The sequence below is a fragment of the Pleurodeles waltl genome, chromosome 3_1, assembly GCF_031143425.1.
Source record: "Pleurodeles waltl isolate 20211129_DDA chromosome 3_1, aPleWal1.hap1.20221129, whole genome shotgun sequence".
NCBI lineage: Eukaryota > Metazoa > Chordata > Amphibia > Caudata > Salamandridae > Pleurodeles > Pleurodeles waltl.
In genome coordinates, this window is record NC_090440.1 from 99805394 (window position 1) to 99826149 (window position 20756).

Below are 20756 nucleotides of genomic sequence, written 5' to 3' on the forward strand. Positions count from 1 at the left end.
GGTCTTGCGACCGCGGAGCGGTATTTTGTCGGGGGTAGACTGGCGGGCGGCCTCCGCCGCCCGCCAGTCTCGGAATCACCCCCTATGTGTATTCGTACATGCATGCTGTTTGTCTGCATGGGTTTGTCTGTGTGTATGTGATTGTGAATAGTGGGTGTATGTGTGCACTTTTGAATGGATGGGTTTGAGTAAGTGTGCATCTGAATGGGTGGATGTGTGTTAGAAATGGGGTTTTTGGTTGGCAGTCAAGTTGTCCTCTGTCCAAGCAAGAACCCTCACTCTAGTCAGGGTAAGTCACACACAATCCAAAATCAGCCTGTACCCACCCTCTGGTGGCTTGGCACGAGCAGTCAGGCTTAACTTAGAAGGCAATGTGTAAAGCATTTGTGCAATAAATCATACAACACCATAGCATAACACCACAAAAATACACCACACAGTGTTTAGAAAAATATATAATATTTATCTGGGTATTTTCAGGTCAAAACGATCAAAGTTGCAATATGAATTTGTAAAGATATCACTGAAAAGTGATACAAAGTGTCTTAAGTCTTTAGAAAGCAAACAAAGTCTCTTTCAAACACAAAGTACCTGGTTTCTGGTGGAAAATCTCCTCAGAGGGCCACAGGAGAAGAGATACGTGGAAACTGGTGTGTGCGTTGATTTCTCCTCAGCACACACGGACTTGCGTTGTTATTTTCCACGCGGGGAGTCGTGCGTCGTTTTCCGGCGCGCGGACAGTCTCTTTCTGTGGATCGCTGGGAGTACCAGATGTCCCGGGTCTGTGCGTGGATTTTCCTGCTTGTTTTCCGGCTGCGCGTCGTTCTGCGGGGCTGCGCGTCGAAGTTTCGATCTCACGGCAGGCGTCGCGTTGATTTCTCCTGGGGAGTCGGGCGGCGTTGTCCTTGCGAGGCCGTGCATCAAAGTTTTGATCTCACGGCAGGTGTCGCGTCGATTTCTCCTTGGAAGTCGGGCGGCGTTGTCCTTGCGAGGCCGTGCGTCAAAGTTTTGATCTCACGGCAGGCGTCGCGTCGATTTCTCCTGGGCAGTCGGGTGGCGTTGTCCTTGCAAGGCCGTGCGTCAAAGTTTCGGTCGTCCCGAAGGCGTCGCGTCGATCAGTGTCGGTGTGCAGCGTTTTTCTGGCCGTGGAACAAGCTGTGCGTCGAAAATTTCGTCGCACGGAGCGTCCAAGTGGAAGAGAGAAGTCTTTTTGGTCCTGAGACTTCAGGGAACAGGAGGCAAGCTCTATCCAAGCCCTTGGAGAGCACTTTTACAGCCAGACAAGAGTTCAGCAAGGCAGCAGGCCAACAACAAGGCAGCAGTCCTTTGTAGAAAATCAGACAGGTGAGTCCTTTGAGCAGCCAGGCAGTTCTTCTTGGCAGGATGTAGTTTCTGGTTCAGGTTTCTTCTCCAGCAAGTGTCTGATGAGGTAGGGCAGAGGCCCTGTTTTATACTAAGTTGTGCCTTTGAAGTGGGGGTGACTTCAAAGAGTGTCTAAGAAATGCACCAAGCCCCCTTTCAGTTCAATCCTGTCTGCAAGAGTCCCAGTAGGGGGTGTGGCAATCCTTTGTGTGAGGGCAGGCCCTCCCCCCTCCCAGCCCAGGAAGACCCATTCAAAATGCAGATGTATGCAAGTGAGGCTGAGTACCCTGTGTTTGGGGTGTGTCTGAGTGAATGCACAAGGAGCTGTCAACTAAACCTAGCCAGACGTGGATTGAAGGGCACAACAAGATTTTAGTGCAAAGAAATGCTCACTTTCTAAAAGTGGCATTTCCAGAATAGTAATATTAAATTCGACTTCACCAGTCAGCAGGACTTTATATTACCATTCTGGCCATACTAAATATGACCTTAATGCTCCTTTCAGATCAGCAGCTGCCACTTCAACAGTGTATGAGGGCAGCCCCAATGTTAGCCTATGAAGGGAGCAGGCCTCAAAGTAGTGTAAAAACGAATTTAGGAGTTTACACTACCAGGACATATAACTACACAGGTACATGTCCTGCCTTTTACTTACACAGCACCCTGCTCTAGGGGTTACCTAGGGCACACATTAGGGATGACTTATATGTAGAAAAAGGGGAGTTCTAGGCTTGGCAAGTACTTTTAAATGCCAAGTCGAAGTGGCAGTGAAACTGCACACACAGGCCTTGAAATGGCAGGCCTGAGACAAGGTTAAGGGGCTACTGAAGTGGGTGGCACAACCAGTGCTGCAGGCCCACTAGCAGCATTTAATCTACAGGCCCTAGGCACATATAGTGCACTCTACTAGGGACTTATAAGTAAATTAAGTAGCCAATCATGGATAAACCAATCAATAGTATCATTTACACAGAAAGCATATGCACTTTAGCACTGGTTAGCAGTGGTAAGGTGCCCAGAGGTCAAAAGCCAACAACAACAGGTCAGAAAAATAGGAGGAAGGAGGCAAAAAGTTTGGGGATGACCCCGTCAAAAAGCCAGGTCCAACAATGTGAATCTGCATGTGTGCTTATGATTGGATGGGTGGAAGTAGGTGTTCTTCTGCCCCACTACTCATCCACATTATGAGTCAATACTGGTGATGAAACCCTAAAAGTGCAATAAACTGTTTGAGTCAGTATGAAGAAATATTTCAAAGCAGTGTTTACTGTAGTCTAGCCATCTCTGAATTGATTACCATATCTTGAAGTGTTATTCTTCTAGCATCTAAATGTTCATGGTTGCTTGTGCTTAGGAAACATGGCAGTACCCATATTTGAAACATGGCATTACCCATCTCAGAAATATTGTGGGCTGTTCTGCATGCTGCTGCTACTGTGTTTACTGTGTAATACCTCTCTTTTGTGACTTATTTTGCTAAATAGTTCTCACACCCTGAGGGGAGGAGTCACAATGAGGACTACATGTTGTATTATTAAGATCATTCTAGTAAGCTTCTGTTCCAGCTCCCTATGGATTCTTAGTAATTGTCCTGTATTTAATAGAATATAACAGGTGTATCACAGTGACTATGCACTTAATCTCTCAGCCCAATATGGTGCATTATTGGCTACAGCATACAGATTTGTTTCTTTTCCATCCTCAACAGAATTTATGAACGAGTTTTAGACCCTCCTGATAACAACCTGACTCCTGGGAGTAGCTTATGGCTTGGACAACGTAACAGGAAGCATGGCATGTTTAAGGTAAGCCTGTCTTCTATTAGTAGTTATGTTAATTTTTCTTATAATGCATACCACATAGACCTCAAAAGAGGCACTTATGCAATGTGTTGAAACTTCAATACTGATAACTATGGAGGGGGAAATGCTTTATTCTGCCCAAGGTATTGACGGAATTTGGAGACTCTGCCTTACTCTTGTAATGTATAGTTCCGGACAAATTCTGCCATTTGCTGCATGGTGTTTTTTTTCCAGCAAGGCTCCAGAAATGTGAACTGGCCAGCGAGATTGGTCGTCCCCTAGCACAGTTTTGTAACGGTAAGAGGGTTTCTTCTTCACTAGATTTGAAGCCTCTCAAGTAGATTTTCTACTCGAGCGGCAGCAAAATCAACTTGAATCCCCATGTGCTGATCCGCACCACATGGTGCTGTTCGAGCTGTTTTTTCTGAGCTACTCATGCTACTGGTGCTAAATTCAGCACAACATGCATGTTTTCTGCCCTTTGATAGAACTCAGTGTGATCTTGTGGAGTTTTAATGTAACTCCATGAAATTCCACACAGTGAAGCTCTGCGAGTTCCTCCCACCACTACTGATAACCAGATCCAGAGCACACCTCATTAGTAAGTACATTATAAGATTAAATAAATATGTTTCAGCCCTTTTTTAAACAATCTCAGATCTGGTAGGGAGTGCAGATGAATGCATTTTGCTGCAGGCTGTCGGTATTATCACCAAGAGTATCTGTCCACCATATTTGATCTTTTTAAGACTGCAGACGTCAAGCAGAAATTGAGATGAGGACCTCAACGTTCTACTGTGGATGTTGTCTGGAGAACATCTTTAATGTAATTTTGCGTAATGTCACATTATGACAAAGACATATTGCTTTATAAAATGTTATTTTGGCTGTGGGGAGCCTGTGCAGTTTGCATGGCTGATCTGACATCCAGTAGTCAGCTTGAATTTACAAATTATATATTTAATTTAATATTTAAAAAAAAATAAACAATTTCACTAGCAAATGACATATTGTCATTAGTTCAAGCTTTTTTGCATTTAAACCATTGCCCATCTATGGGCCTGATTCACAAATGTAAACTTAGATTTTTGGTCTCAGTTTAGACCAAAAGTCTAAGTTCATGAGTTTTTGGTATTTACTATGGTAAGTTACGAGAAGTATCTTTACGTCCGCACTTGGGGCGGAAAATTCGCACTCGGTGGAGATCCACCCCGAGTGAGGAGATTCCTCTCCGAGTGCAGAGAGTACAATCCAGGTGTGGAGATTACACTCCGGGTGCGGAGTGGAGACTCCACACTGGGGGAAGAGATTCCACCCCGAGTGCGTAGATTCCTTCCTGGGTGCGGACATGAAGATACTACTCGTAAATTACATTTGTAAATACCAAAAAGTAGTAAACTTAGGGGCATATTTAAGAGCCCCCAGCACCATTCTAACGCCCCATTAGTGTCATTTCTTTTACGCTAATGTGGCACTAGAAGGCCAAAATCCCCGCGCCATATTTATAAAGTGGCGCAATGCATACATTGCGCCACTTTGTAACCCTTTGCGCTACATTATGCCTGCGCCAGGCATAATGTATGCAAAGGGGGCATTCCCCTTTTAGGGGGGGCGAAAAAATGGCGCAAGGAAATCTAACAGATTTCCTTGCATCATTTGTTTCGCCACTTTTAACACCTGCACAGAGCAGGCGTTAAAAGGTGGCATGCCATTGAATACAATGGGCCCCTGTGTGCTCCTCAGGAGTACTGCCACAATTTTGGCACTACTCCTGCAGAGTACATCAATAGCATAAACAAATGACGCTATTGTGCAGCGACACTTCTCTTACATATGCCTGTTAGACTTTTGGTCTACGCTAAGACCAAAAGTCCAAGTTTACCTTTGTGAATCGGTCCCACTATTTTCATTCTTCTCTAAGCCGGACGCTTAACAGTGGGACAAAGAACATGTGTAAATAAACATATTAGACATTTAGAGCTACAATTCGCAAAGTTACTAATTCCTAAGATGGCAAATGCTAGATTTCCAGACAGACCAGTAGATCACTGTGCGTTTTACACAACATTGATAGTCTGAACTTTTGTTCTCCGGAGCCAAAAGTATTTTACCTGTTGAAGAAATCACTAACCCCATTCCTTACGGGCTCTGGAAAAAAGACTTTCTCATATTTTTGCATGATGAGCTTCCCACGTGGGAAAGGTTCTGCTAAATATCTGTGAGTATCTACAAACAAAATAATGTCTCAATTATTTTCTGGTCATTGATTCAGGAAGGCTCGGTTTACCGCCTTAGGTCAGAGATTTGCTAGAACAGATGCTCCACAAATCCTCAAGTTTGTAAACTACATGTGATCCGAAATTTCCTCTGATCCAGTTTCTGTGAATCAATTTAGGTTCATTTCCACCCGCATACCAGTATTTCCAACACAAGTCTCCATGAATCTACCTCACAATACTTACACATTCCGTGCACTTGGTAATAACATGTGTAGACTTCTTAGTATAGTTGCACGACAGGCCTTTCCATACCAGACCCATCAGCCATTTCCAATCTGTTTAAGTTTCATTATACATATTGGTCGTTTTAGCAGACCTAGCTATGAGCTGCACTCACAGTAATATCGCAGCATCCCAATAGCTTACAGTTTATGGCTGTGACTACTTATGGGAATTATTCAAAAATATTCCCATCCGTATTATGGCAAAATGGTATTGTGCAACATTCTTAAAGTGATAGTCTAAGTAATTCAATAAAATTGCTGCTGATTAAAGTGCTTCTGCTGCACTAAATTGCTAAGCAATTTGCAATTGCCAGCAGCCTCAAGTGGTGAGCACTTGATATCTGATGCAACAAAAACAACATTTAAGCAGTCGTTTAAATCAAAACGTCTTTCCATTTAATAAAATGGCTCATGTGATAGCGATAGCTTCTTGAGATTGCAGGATCTTCTCCATTATCAAGATGGTCGGCTACCCACTCGTCTTACCCTTGATGCTGGCGTGCGTCGACTGATTATACATTCAGCATTGAAGCGAAAGCCGCATTTAATTCTCTGAGCCAGATTCAAATACAAGGTAAAGTGGGCTAAAATCAGAAAAAACACTCTGGCTTATTGCTAATGGAGGGCCGAAAGGCGGATCTTGTTCACTGGCTTTTGCCTCTATGCTGGACAGCCCATCGGGGTCTTCCTCTTGGATATTCTCACTAAATTTACCATATGACTTTAGATCATCAGTGATGCCATCTGCCAAACCTGGTTTTTCATTTAAAACCCAGTTTAATCTGGCAATATGAATAATTTTCTTCCTTGATTTTACACTTTGACTGAAGCTCTAGATTGCCACAGTAAGCAAAAGGAAAACTCGAAAAGGAATCTGGTGACCCTGGTGGCCAGGCTCTTCTGGTAATCGAATTCCAATCAGCCACATGCCACAAGAATCCACTTTGGCCAGGCCTGGCAATATGGCTACATAATTTTGGACTCAGGGGCTTGCAGTTTAACTTTTTTCATTATAATCTGGAGCCTCCAAATTCCATCGTGGAGAGTACTACGGATAAACAAAAGAAGGTACGAGTGTACTTGACATCGTCTCCTGTCACAGACGATCACAGTGCTTAATTTGTTCCAGGTGGAGTTGCAGTTGGTGACAGTGCTTAATTTGTAAATAAAAACGTGCCAGTGCTCAGAGCTCTCCTCTATAACTCGCAGCTACTGCAATTAAATGTGCGAGCACAGAATACTGAGGTAGCGTAATCCTGAAGCCATCGTGGCCCTCTTCAATACATTTAAAGCCACTCCCTGCCCCTTCAGCTCACCCCTGCAGCTTTCTGCTCTCCTCCATTGTGATGCTTTTTCATTTTTCTCCTCCTCCGTCTTTCCCATTTGTTTCTTTTGCTCGCAGCAAATGCTTGAGGCAGAAGAATAAACGCCAGCAGTCAAAAATAAGTACCGGTGCTCAGCACCGGAAACAACAAGCACAAATTAAGCACTGGTTGGTGAGCTCCAGCACTCACATTTCGACAGCAGGGCTGACTTTTCATCACCCTATTTTGAACTTGGGCCAGAGAGAGAGAGCGAGGGAAAGCCAGAAAAAGAAGAAGAGAAAGATAGTACAACAATGACAAAGGAAGAAAGTAGAGGACGAAAAATTCCACACAAGAGGAATTAAATAAATGAAACTGAAGAATGGTCAGAAAAAAGTAATGATGTGGTTTGTAAACCAGGCAGCTTTGTTATCTGCAATCCTGTACCCGGCAGTAGGCTGCTTAGAAAACCTCTGGACCTATATATATATATAGCTATAAAATGTGTGTGTGTGTATATATATTTATATATATATATATATATATATATATATATATATATATATATATATATATATATATATATATATATATATATATAATTTTACAATTTAAGCACTGCAGGTGAAACCATCAGAACAGGCATGCGAAAATGAGTATCCTGTGCCAGTATGTAACTGCAGTTGTTTTTTCCTTCAAAAACATCTCATCTGCTTCTCACAGTGCCACAAATGGCAAACATATGATTATGCCCACATCAAAGGAGATGTCGCCTCGTAATCATCCGTCTTCATCCCTTTCTTTATGCAGAACACTAAAGTCTAAAAAGGCTGAGATCTTACCCATTAGTAAATTAATATGTTTTGCACATTAACACTTTTGAAGCAGAAGGGTTGCTAATGATATGCAACAGAACTGGCAGTTTTTATTGATCATAATCAAAGGAGACAAATGCCTCTTCCGCCAGCACATATATGCTTCAGTGTTCAGCTATCTGTCTTACAGGTTTAATGACATAATTGGTTGCATTTTTTATGTTGCTTCTGAATTTAGCACGCCTGGTTGTTTGCTAGCCCTTGCGTGAGATTGAGTGTGTGCCAGTTTCTGCGAAGCTTTCTTTTACAGCAGTGTATTTACATGCCCAGCACGACTTCAGTCTGCTCTTGTCACACAATATTTTTGTGTTCACCAGAGAGAAAACAGAATATTTTATTGAGTGTAAGCCGGGGTGTTTGCAGATGCAAACGATGTACGTAAATGTGTCTCCTCTATGAATGGCTGCCGGAATGGGGGCAATGCAGCAATATTTCAGCCCCTTCATTCCTCAACAACTGGACGTGTTGGGACAGACACTTATTAAACTCATAACCTTAACCATAACCAAGTTCCTGGTTAGGAGTTCTTGGGGCGGTAGGAAAGCAGTAGTTTGTGTGAAAAAGTCACATATGAGGTAGATGAGTTAGGATCACTGTGTTGGCAGCGGTGATTTCTCTTTTAGGGCTGAGGGGCTAGGCCCCTCTGAAATGCCTACACATTTGTCAGTGGCGGCTGGTGACATTTGAAAGTGGTGGGGCGCAAAAGTTGGGCATGACTTTTTATGTAGCGAGTGAAGCGAGCATGCTTAATGGACAAACGTGGAGTCCAAAGTGAGTCCTCTTCCCAAGAAAAAAATGAAAATGATTGACAATTGGTGCATCTGAAAGCAAATAAATTTAGTGAAAAAGCAAGGTTTATAAAGCAGTGGGAACATATCATCTTGAAATTATACAGTAAAGGCAGTTATCTGCTGTACGGTGTTAAAACTGGCCCTATTTTCATGCCCTTAACATTAATGCCACAATATGGATTCATATGTGAACAATGAATGCCAAAATGTGTGTAACCCATGTCAGCCATTTAGTTCCACCTATTCCATGTTTTACTTAACATTGCATTCCCTAAGAGTTAGCTGTTTCATCATGCTGTGTTTCTGTGCATTGTATTACTCTTGCATAGTGCATACTTTGACTCATGCCAGGGGTTTATGATGGGCTTTTTAATTAAGAGTGTTGAGGCTGAAGGCAAAGCAAAGTGCCTGACAGTGGGTTGGTCTCTCTGCAGAGCACACAGAACTATAGCCATGTTTTCCAGTTGCATACGAAATTCATTGTGTGTGTGTGAATGGGCACATAGAGGTCAAAATATTTAGAAGGCAAAATCAAAATGAAGTAAAGTGCTTAAATGTGAATGAGTGCAGTGTATGTTTGGGGTGGTAAAATGAGAGAGATATGAGGGAGTGCATTCAGGTGAGAGAGAAAAGAAGGTGCTGAAGAGGAAGGAGAGGAGGTTGAAAATGTGCAGATGGATGAGATGTGAACAGAAAAGGGCATACATATCTAATGTAAAGCACACATAACTGAAGGCCCTACTCCTTCCATAGGCCTCATTAATATTTAATTCACAGACTCACAGTCTCAGAATTGAAACATTCCCAATGTTAATTATTTATACCTGATCACTGTTGTTACTCATTTATCTTAAACAGCTAACAACCATTGACAAAAGCAATAGAACAGACAGGTTTTAGGTCTATGTCAGCTGTTGTGGTATATTTCTGGATGCAATAACATCTCAGAGAGAAACCAAAATAGAGGCCGGGTGGCACAATAAGAGAATCACAGACATTTATTTTACATGTTCCCTTTGAGAGAGCCCCCACTTTTTTCATCCCACTTAAAGATCTGCCTCCAGATATTTCTGTATGATTCTTTTCAGCCAGCAGCTGTGTGTGCTTCCTGATGCTTGGTTAGAGCATTTTCTTCCAAAGTTGATGCTGCAGGCAGGGCAAGACACTAGGCAAGCGCAAACTTTAAAGGGCCTGAAGTTGTTGCAGTGTACAATTTGCACAAGTAAGTAACCTGTTGAACGTATTAATGCAGTAAGATATGGGGTCAGTTTTTAATGTGTTTAGTATTTCAAGACTATGGCCCTCATTATGACGTTGGCAGTAAATCCCGCCTACCGCCGTGGTGACGGCCACCAACATACTGCCACGGTGGCGAATATCTGTTTGCCACTTTATGACACCACACACCAATCCGACAAAATACAACCACATAAACAAATCTGCCAGCCCAAAGGTCAGTGGTAAAGTGGCGGTCCCAACACCCATACAGTTACGACAACAAAACAACACCCACCACATTATGACCCACAAATCACCACTGCAGACATGAAACGGCGGTAAACCATTGGCTGTACATACCGCCGTGCTCAGAATGGACACACACATACAAAACAACACCACATTGGCCAATACTAAAAACACACACCTCACACTCATACATACACCACACTCACACACCCACAGTACTATAAAACACACACCCACATTACCCGCAACCCTTTACGAATACAAATTATCGCCACCAGACTGACACTGCCACTTACACCCATACATCCCTCACGCACCCCACATCACACACACTACCACATTACTCAACACACTCTCACCAACACACACCAGACAACACCCATGTCCCCACAAAGGCACCCCCGTTTCACTGAGGAGGAGTTAAGGGTCATGGTGGAGGAAATTGTCAGGGTAGAGCCACAGCTGTTTGGAGCACAGGTACAGCAAATATCCATTGCAAGGAAAATGGAGCTATGGCAGAGAATCGTGGACAGGGTGAATGCCGTAGGACAGCATCCGAGAACAAGGGATGACATCAGGAAGAGGTGGAACAACCTACGCGGGAAGGTACATTCCATAGTAACAAGGCACCAGCTCGCCATACAGAGGACCACGGCCTCCTCCCCCACAGCTCACAGCATGTGAGGAGCAAGTCTTGGCAATACTGCATCCTGAGGGACTCGCTGGAAGAGCCGTAGGACTGGAAACTGGTATGTCAATATTTACTACTAATCACCCCCCATACCTGCATGCCATCTCACCCCCTCACCCTCACTCCCATCAGTCCACTACATCCCACATACTGCACCTATGCATATGACTAACCCCAATGCCAAGCCCTGCATGCTATACCAATGCATGGACAGCCCCCCCAGTCCTGCAGGGACACCCATCGCAAAAGCATGCACAGCATAGGGACACTAACAATCACACAACACATCACTATACACAAGCAGAAGTTGGCAGGGCAGCAGCAACGATAGAGGGGAAAAAAGGGATGTACAATATGTCACAGACATGAAGCATAATACATCACTCACATCCCCACAGGTGCCTCAGCCAATGAAAGCGGAGAGGAGGTGCTACGACTATCCAGTCCCCCAACAGAAGGTGCCCCCAGTGATGACAGTAACTCTGGACTTCAGGATCTGGACCAACAACCTGGCCCATCAGGGACCACTGGATAGCCTGTGACCCCAGCCCACTCCCAGTCCACCACAGAGCCTCCCCCATCAGTATCCAACACCACAGCACCCACCAGCGTACCCACACCTCTGTCCCCAAGACACATCAATCAGAAGTGTGCCCACCTGTACAGGGACCACAGTCCACACCTCATACCCAAGACAATCAGGGACCTGGGGTCAGTGGCAGTGGGCCCACTGTTCTGGGGACAGAGGCACAGGCCATAAGGGGCACTGGGAGGACTGCTGTGCCCCAGGGGAAGGACAGGACCAGGGAACCGACTCTCCAGGAGGCACTCTCTGAGTTCCTGGGAGCCTACCAACATTCCCAGGACACAATGGGCCAGATCCTTGACGACGTGCAGGAGAACAGGCGGCTGCAGGAGGGTCAGTATCAGGGGATCAGGGAGGACTTGCAGGCCATTAACACCACCCTGATCTCCATAGCAGGGGTGCTGGCAGACATGGCCAACATCATGAAGGACGCAAAACACCACAGCAACAGACCCCCTACCAATAGCCGGTCCATTGACCAGCCCTCCACTTCCACTGCATCTAGTGGACAGGAGGCCCCTCCACAGGTCCCACAGGCCATCAGCACCCCTCCCCCTGCAGAAGGTGAATCACCCTGCAAACATTCCCTGCAAACCAGACAAAAGCCAGAGACACTTGTCAAGACCACAGCCAGGAAATGAGACTCTCCTGATTGTCCCCCTTGTGTCCCACACAGTCACTTTATCCACTTTGAACTGCCTTTGCTCCCCTTCCTATGGCCGCTTGGACACTGGACCTGTGCTACAAACAAACAGGAATACCCTGGGCTTTCCTTTATCATCATCCCATTCCATTGCACTTTCCCCTCAATTTCTTAGTACTACAATAAACACCCTTGAACACAACTTGACTACTAGTGTTTTACGTTTTGAAAATGCGCATTTATGGAAACAGTCACATCTAGTGCAAATGATCTGAACACTATGAGAGCATAGAAATAAGGACCTGTAGGTGTCTGTAGTCAGCACATCAGTACACAGCTGTTATATCACCAACATCTGTAAAATGAAAAGCCATAGGTGACTGTAAGTTGAGATGCAAAGGAAGTTTATGCCATTATGCTACAACTACACAGAATACACCAATAGTCAGAGGAATAATCAGTTGCTCTGTGTCATCTGTGTGTCATTGGAAGTATGACGGATAACTGATGTTCTGTTGTCCTCATCCTCATCCTGAGCCTCTTCATCCTCATTGTCCTCAGGGTCCACTGCTGCCACAGGGGCATATCCAGTCTCCTCCTCCTGCAGAAAGGGTACATGCTGTCTGAGGGCCAGGTTGTGCAACATGCAGCATGCCACTACTATCTGGCAGACCTTTTTGGGTGAGTAGCACAGGGATCCACCTGTCAGATGGAGGCACCTGAACCTGGCCTCCAGGAGCCCAAAGGTCCTCTCGATGATCTGTCTGGTTCGCCCATGTGCCTCATTAAAACGTTCCTCTGCCCCTGTCCTGGCATTCCTCACAGGGGTCAGCAGCCACAATAGGTTTGGGTAGCCAGAGTCACCTGCAACTATTGAGGGACCACATTTAGCCTTCCACAATCCTATGGGGGAACACCTGAAGGCATACACTAACATACAGTGGGGGTGAGCAAGGCTCACCTATTAGCCACACCATGTGCCTGGGACAAGCGCAATATGTGTCCCGTCAGTCGTCCCATTAATATTAGAGATATGTCTTATTGCATAGAATTCGCCCTTCACAGTGGCCAAATCTTCCACCTGGTGGAAAGAAATGTCGCTGCACATGTGTTTTACCAAGACAAGACTCTTGCCAGCACGATTGAGAACATTGGTTGTGACATTCCTGCTGCCAAGCCCACTGTCACTTGGAAAGAACCAGTTGCCAAGAAATAGAGCACTGACAGCACTTGCAGAAGAGGGGGGATCGCAGTCGGGTGACGGATAGATGAGATCAGGTCTGGCTCCAAACTGGACACACAGTTCTGTGATTGTGGCCCTGTCCAGTCTATAGGTGAGGATAATGTGCCAGTCCTCCAGTGTAGCCAAGTCCACAAGGAGTCTGTACATGGGGGTATGTCTCCACCTCCTATTCATCTGCAGCGGTAGGTATCTAGGGGACACAAGAGTGAATAGGCTTACACAATTTGAACAATGGAACCACAACTTCAGTGTACATGGTGCATTTATGTTATGGGACAGTGTTAATGGCAAGGTATGTGCTAATCTAATCTTTGACGCAGTTAATGTTGATAGGACCATTGTCTCCACCTCTGAAATGGTGACTGTCTGTCCTGTATGTAGGGACGGGTGGAAGTGAGGTAATTCCACTGATGGTGAGCGTCGTGGCGGAAGTCGGTCTTGCACCACCGTGCAATTGCTCATTGGATAATATGGGGCTCTATAGAGTACAGTGGCCAATGGGGATCTGCGCCGGCCGTGATGGTGTACATCTCCGCGGACGTGACTACCATTTTCTATCTGATTCCTCACTTGTTTCCCGACCTTCAACAGGAGAACACCTACACTGCATGTGCTGCTGTGACCTGTGTCTAGAACCCACCATGGCCCATGTGACCGGGGGGAGGGAATGTCTTGTGGTGGTGTACATGGTGTGCGCTGGGTAATGTGTGTGCCAATGGTGATAGAAACAGGAATGGTGGGCCATTTGTGTGACAGGCTGGACTGTTTGTTTAATGGTGTTCTCCTGTCTGTATTGCCTCTGCAGGTCAGTGCCCATCAAAAGAAGATATTATGGCATGCCTTCGCCAAGGATGTGTGGACCCTGGGGGTCTATGCAGGTGGAGGACACACTGTCAGAAACAGTGGGAGGACTTGAGACGCTGGGCACAGAAGACCGCGGAGGCCCAGCTGTGGATGGCCTCCCAACGAGGAAGGGGTGCCCGTCGGAACCTTACCACCCTGATGGCCCGCATACTGGGAGTGTCCTACCCAGAGCTTGATGGGCGCTTGAGGGAATGACACAGGGGGGGTGAGTACAGTGGGTATTAATCTAAAATTTGGCATGTGGGTTTAGATCTGGGTGATGGATGTGAGTTAATGTGTGCCCCTCAGGCCAGGCCAGACATTGCAGCGTGGGTCAACTCTAGGGTAATGGGTCTATGGCAAATGCAGGTAACCTAGCTTGGTAGCATTCCATTTCAGGCAGGGCTTTGTGGGTACCAGGAGGGGTGCAGTTGGTGGTGTGTGGCCCTCATCTTGCCTTAGCATCTAGCCATATCACTGGCAGTGCAATGCATAGTGATTAAGCCTAATCCCTGTGTGTGACGGTGCTGTGTATGCTAACTATGGTGTTGGTGCAGTAATTGACCCAGTGTTTCCTTTTTCTCTCTCCCCCGCTTTTTTGTTCTGTCATCCTGTCCTTGTGTGGCGGAGGAGCAGGGGCTCCGGTGACAGAGGGAGCTGCATCCCACAGGACCCTGGAGGCAGAGTCCACCGATGCCTAGGGAACCAGTGGGACGGAGGGTGAGTGGAGCACCAAAGCGGTGACAGGAGATGAAAACTCAGACTCAGATACCTCCTCCGATGGGAGCTCCCTGGTGGTGGCAACACCTCTGTGACCACCCCAGCTGCAGGTACAGCCACCACCCCCATACCAGCACAACCCTCCCAGTAGCCCCTCAGCAAGTTGCCTGTTCCCGCTCACCCTGGAGGGTGGGCATCTCCTTCGCCTCAGGCACCTTTGGCCCTGCCCCACTGAGCCCTGCTGCCCTGAGTGAGGAGGCTATTGACCTCCTGAGCTCCATCTCTGTAAGGCAATCAACCATTGTCAATGCCATCCAGGGGCGGGCCTCCCAGATGCAGTAATGCAATGCATTCCTTGAGGGCATCCACGGTGGATTGGCGGCCCAACAGAGATCGATTCAGGCTCTGGCCTCCACTCTGATGGCAACCATTGTCCCTGTTTCTTCCGTCCCCTCTCCAATGGCCACGTCCCAGTCCCAGTTATCTCAACCCCAACCCATCCCATGCACACATACTGACGATCATGCACACAAGACAACACCCAAGAGTGGCACAGGCAAACACAGGCACCACACTTCATCCCAAAAGCACTAAGGCAAACACCAGACAGTTCCAAACACAACAACATCCACTGCCTCCACTGTCTCACCCTCCTCCTCCTCCTCCGCCTCCCTCCCAGTCACATCCACACTCTCCCCTGCATGCACTGCACCAACATCCACCACCAGCATCACCACACCAAGCAGCACACACACCTCACTAGCAGACACCTCCACAACATCCATGCACGCGTCCCGTGTCCTCTCCCACCCTGTCTGTCCCCCACCTCCTAAAGGACACAAACGCAAGCACTCACACACCCAACAGCCATCTACTTCACATCAGCATACTGCCCATGCACCTGCACCCAAATCCAGCAGACATACACCTCCTACAACTACTCCCTCAACCTCCACTGCCATCCTTCCTCCCTCCTCCCGCCTCACCATCCCTAAGAAGCTTTTCCTTGGCCAACTTGACCTCTTTGCTCCCCCTCCCTCCCCGTCTTGCCCGTAAGAGCAGGGTCCCAATGTCCCAACCCAGCACCTCAGCAAAACAGTCCACACAGACAGTGGTGGCACCACCTAGTCGTGGTGGAAAGTCAGTGAAGGATCCCACTCCCATCAGCCAAGAAGGGAAAGGATCCCACACCTCCAGCCAAGAAGGGGATGAAGCCTGCACCTCCTGCTGTGAAGGGGAAGAAGCCCTCGACTCCTACCCGGAAGGCTAAGGAACACGTACAACCTGCCATGAAGGGGAAGAAGCCATCAACCCCTGCCAGGGAGGGTAAGGATTCCACGCACCATGTCATGGAGAGGACGAAGCCCTCTACTCCAGTGGAGGCTGTCAGGGTGATACCCCCACAGCCAACTGAGGAAGTGTAGCCATCACCACCTGCAGAGGCTGCCCAGGAGTCACCTCCATCTGCCACCACAGTGCAGCCATCCCCAACAGCGGAAGCCATGTAGGCCACCATCGAGGGGCCCCCTCCAGAACCAGTGGGCAAGCCACCCACTCCAGAGACTGTGGCCTTGCATTCCCAGCAGAGAGAAATGGACATGAAGCCCCCTCCAGAACCAGTGGGAAAGTCACCCACTCCAGAGACTGTGGCCTTGCACTCCCCAGGACAGAGAAATGGGTGTGGAGCCCCCCAGAACCAGTGGGAATGTCACACACTCCAGAGACTGTGGCCTTGCACTTCCCAGGACAGAGAAATGGGCATGGAGCCCCCTCCAGAACCAGTGGGAAAGTCACCCACTCCAGAGACTGTGGCCTTGCACTCCCCAGGCCAGAGAACTGGCCATGGAGCCCCCTCCAGAACTAGTGGGAAAGTCACCCACTCCAGAGACTGTGGCCTTGCAGTCCCCAGGAAAGAGAAATGGGCATGGAGCCCCCTCCAGAACCAGTGGGCTTGTTCCCACCTTCAGCTGAGGTGCCCTCCACACCCCATCCCCCTGATGTGCCTGCCCACTTGCAAACTGATGCCCCTGCAGAGTTCTATCCAGATGAAGTCAGGATTCGAGTTGGGCCTTGGACTGTGCCCCGTGGCCATGTGGTCCCTTTGAAAATTGGACTGGGCAGTGTCCCTTTGTGTACATTTGTACATATCTGTTTCATGGACAATTGGATTATTTATTAGCTGTTGATATCAATACATTCACCTACGTGCATTCCTGTTGCCCTTGCATTATTCTGTAGTGTATCGGGTGCAAATTGTTTTTCTTGTGCAGCTGGTTGTGTGTATGGTGTGTGTGTGCCGGGTGTGTATCACTCTCATTTTCCTCCCTCCCTCCCTTGTGTGCTAGGTGGCTGTACTCTCCGTTGTAGTCTTTGTCGGCGTTGGTGTTCCAGGTGGAGCATAACGTAGAAGATCATCGGAAAAACCTGCAGTTCGGGTTCCATGGCGGTGTTATTCTTCCCTGTGTCTCCGATGGTGAGTCTTTTTTATTCTGTGATGTGTTTCTGCCAGACTTTTGATGGCGTTGGCACCACCCCAGAAAACATGTGAGATTGTAGTGTCTTAATATGGTGGGCGCTACTTTTTCTGCCTTGCTGTTGACGGCTACCGCCGTGGTGAGTGTTATTTCTACCCTTGCGGTTGGTGTGGTACATTGGCTGTCTATGGGAGTTATCACCGCCATGGTCATAATTTGATGGTAGTTACCGCCAGCCTGTGGAAGGTACTACCTCTACTTTATCACTCACTGCCAGGGTCATAACAAGGGCCTATATGTTCCCACTGCTTTATAAACCTTAATTTCTCACTAAATTAATTTACTTTCTAAATTCACCATTTGTCAATCTTTTTTCAATTTTTTTCTTTGATGGAGGATCTTGCACCCCATATTTGTCCACTAAGTTTGCTTGCTTCACTCGCTACATAAAAGTCATACCCAACTTTTACGTCCCAGCTCTTTCAAATGTCACCAGCCGCCATTGGGCCACTGTGTAATGCATTCTGTTTCTTGGAAACACACTTTATGGCAACTAGACTATTGAACAGTTTGGAGCCGAACTCTAAATGATTAATTGCTGTATTGCATCGCAACTCCACCCAGGTCCTCTCAGGTCAGATCACTTGACTACAAAGAAATTGTTATTTTCTGAGCTAATGTTTTATCTAGGGTCCCGCAGATCCATACTTCATTGGTTGAGTGGGATGAAAAAATGGAACTGAAAAAGTGATCTGGGCCATTGTCAAATTCTTAGCTCCCTGCCTGGATGGTGTCTGGTAGGACCCATATGAAATATAGTAACCTCTGCCTTTGGCACCTCTCCCATGATCAGTGAAGGGGCGTGCTCACATAAATTGTGGTTCTGAGGGAGCCAATAGGTGGCATAGAGTACATTGCCCTCGCAGCACACCTGTCATTGCTTAGGGAAAAGGTAGCTGATTGAAGCCTGCTTGAACTACTGGACACCTGCATCACATCAAATGATAGTGATCTTGTATGGAACTATAGCAGACGTGTCCCACAAATAGTTCTTGGATCTATTTTTAAAAGGCCACAAGGTCCAGGCATGGAGGAGTAGAGCAACACCACAACCCATAAAGGTCAAACTGCCTCTTACCCTCAGTTTAAAATCACTGCTAGGAATGGCTAAGGCTGCACTCACTGTGTGACCAAGTAAAGCAAAGAAGAAACTATTTAATGCTACCCTGGAGTAGCCGGCATGAGGAACCCCTGGCTGGCACAATCCATACTAAGTGCAATCCTCCCTAAGCGGAATCCATAAACATTCCCCTGCCAATATAGAATCCCTGGGGGAGAAATGCAGTCACTCTCAGCCACCATCCTGCTGAGTAGCTCAAGAATGTAAAGGGTACCTTTCAATCCTGTGCGCCTGCAGGAGAGACATGCTCACACCACGAGCAGTGGGCAGTATGAGAGGCCAAATAGTAAAGGATGCACTATCCTTCTAACTGAGAAAAAATTTGCATACAGTGTGTATTTCCACTGCATAACTATAAAATGGAATTTGTGTGCTGGCCAGTAGGGCACTTCCTCCTATTATTAAAACCTATTGTAGGGTGGGAGCATTATCCTGCAGCTACAACCACACTTGTTTCAGAAGACTATGAGCATTCTGAGCCGATGTTGGCATGTGGGTTACTCTGTGCACATTGAGAGTAGGTAACATACAAACCTTTATGTTCGTTGAGCTGCATTTTACCTTCTGCAGAACTACTACCTGCTTCATGAACTTTCCCCTCATTTCCCGCCTGTGCAATTTAAGCTGGCTGTTTCAGGTGGCTTGTTTTTGCACATAGTTGTTTGTTTTGATTCATAGCTTCTGGAAATGGTTCCTATATGAACCACTGTTCAGTTTGAAGTTTGTTGCAAATGAAGATTAATACTGGGATGCTGGTTATGGGGTACAGAGGTGATTAAAAAAACATTGAAAAATGTGTGCTGTACTAATGGCCAAAGTGTCGCCAAACATCTTTCTGTCTTCTTGTCTCTTATGTGAATCATATCCCAGAACTTGCCAATGGCAAACCCTCTAAAATATCTATAACTATATAAACCTGACTATAACATAGCTACAGACTCTATCTTAAAGCGAGGGACATGTCTACCATAGCCAAAAGTTGAGTGTCACCAGGGACCTCAGGTGCTGTTCCTTACTTTTTTACCACGAGGAGTGGGGCTAGAATAGTTGATTGTGGAGAAAGTCTTCTCTACTGTGCTCATTACACTGAAACAACATCTATTCTACACGTGATGGTTGCTTCTGTTGGTAGTCATGCTTGTAGTATCAATCAATCAATCAATCATAGCATTTGTAAACCGCAGCACTATCACCTTTATGGGTATCTGGGCGCTGAGGGTGCCGTGTCTCTGTTAAAAAGACATGTCTTGAGTCTACTTCTGAAGTCCACCAGGGAGGGAGATGTTCGGAGGTGAAAGGGCTGGCTGTTCCAGGACTTGGCTGCTATGTAAGAGAAGGAGCAGACGGCTGTGATGGATGCGGGTATGTGTGTGTGTGAGGTTTAGCGAAGCAAAGCGTAGTTGTCTTGCTGGGATGTAGAATTCCAGTCGATGACTGACATCCACTTATATCCTGTCAGACTAATATACTCATTGCATGAGAATAGTATTCAGCATAAGTTGCCCTGACTCATAAAGCAACTATTTGAATTTAGCTTTTCTCGAAACGTGTTGACATAAACAGCAGGTTAGATGAAGGGAGATTTTTAAATAATGGATGCACATTTATAATGAATAGATATTTGAACAGTTAAAGGAATTTGTCTGTATCTAATTAACTGCGTGATACTAGGGGCAAGTGCATCACAATTTACAAGTCTAATTTTTACTGTCAGTTGAATTACAGATTTTTTCCCATAAATTGGAGAATTTCCCTGTAAAAAAATTGGGTTATTGGTTGAGGGGAGTGGAAGTCCAACTCAGGCAATAAACACAATCCTTGTCAGGGTAAACCACAAAAGTATTTAAATCTACCTGTACTTAACACTCAGGTAGCTTGGCACAAAGAAGTCAGGCTTAACTTAAAGGCAATGTGCAAAGCAGTTATGCAGCAAACAAACAGTAATAAACTGGAAATACAAAATAAAGAAAATCACAAACCTATTTTAAACAATATGGTAAATGTAATTAAAAAATGATCCAAAACAACAAAGATGCAATCGGTAGAGCTGGAGATATTCAATTTAAAATTTTTAAGAAGATACCACTTAAAAACATAGGTGCTTTTGCAGTCGTCTAGCTGTGTGAAACCGGGTGTAATGTCACAAATTCAGGCCAGTCACAAAAGAGCATGGGCCAGATACAAGGACCAGGTTATTCCCACTGAAAAAGTAACCTTCGCAAACTCTGTTACGAAGACTTATGTTTGGGGTGGAGGAGGATAGGAGAAGCAG

The 20756-nt window shown here is 46.2% G+C and overlaps 1 protein-coding gene across 2 annotated transcripts in view; it reads left to right on the forward strand.

Moving 5' to 3' along the window:
• Window positions 1-20756, forward strand: part of NELL1 (neural EGFL like 1) — a 3335977-nt gene that overhangs the window by 796767 nt on the left and 2518454 nt on the right. For both annotated transcript variants that reach the window (XM_069221936.1, XM_069221935.1), the window contains exon 5: window positions 3071-3167. In XM_069221936.1, coding sequence (XP_069078037.1) covers window positions 3071-3167 — 97 coding nt within the window. The remainder of the gene's footprint in view (window positions 1-3070; window positions 3168-20756) is intronic.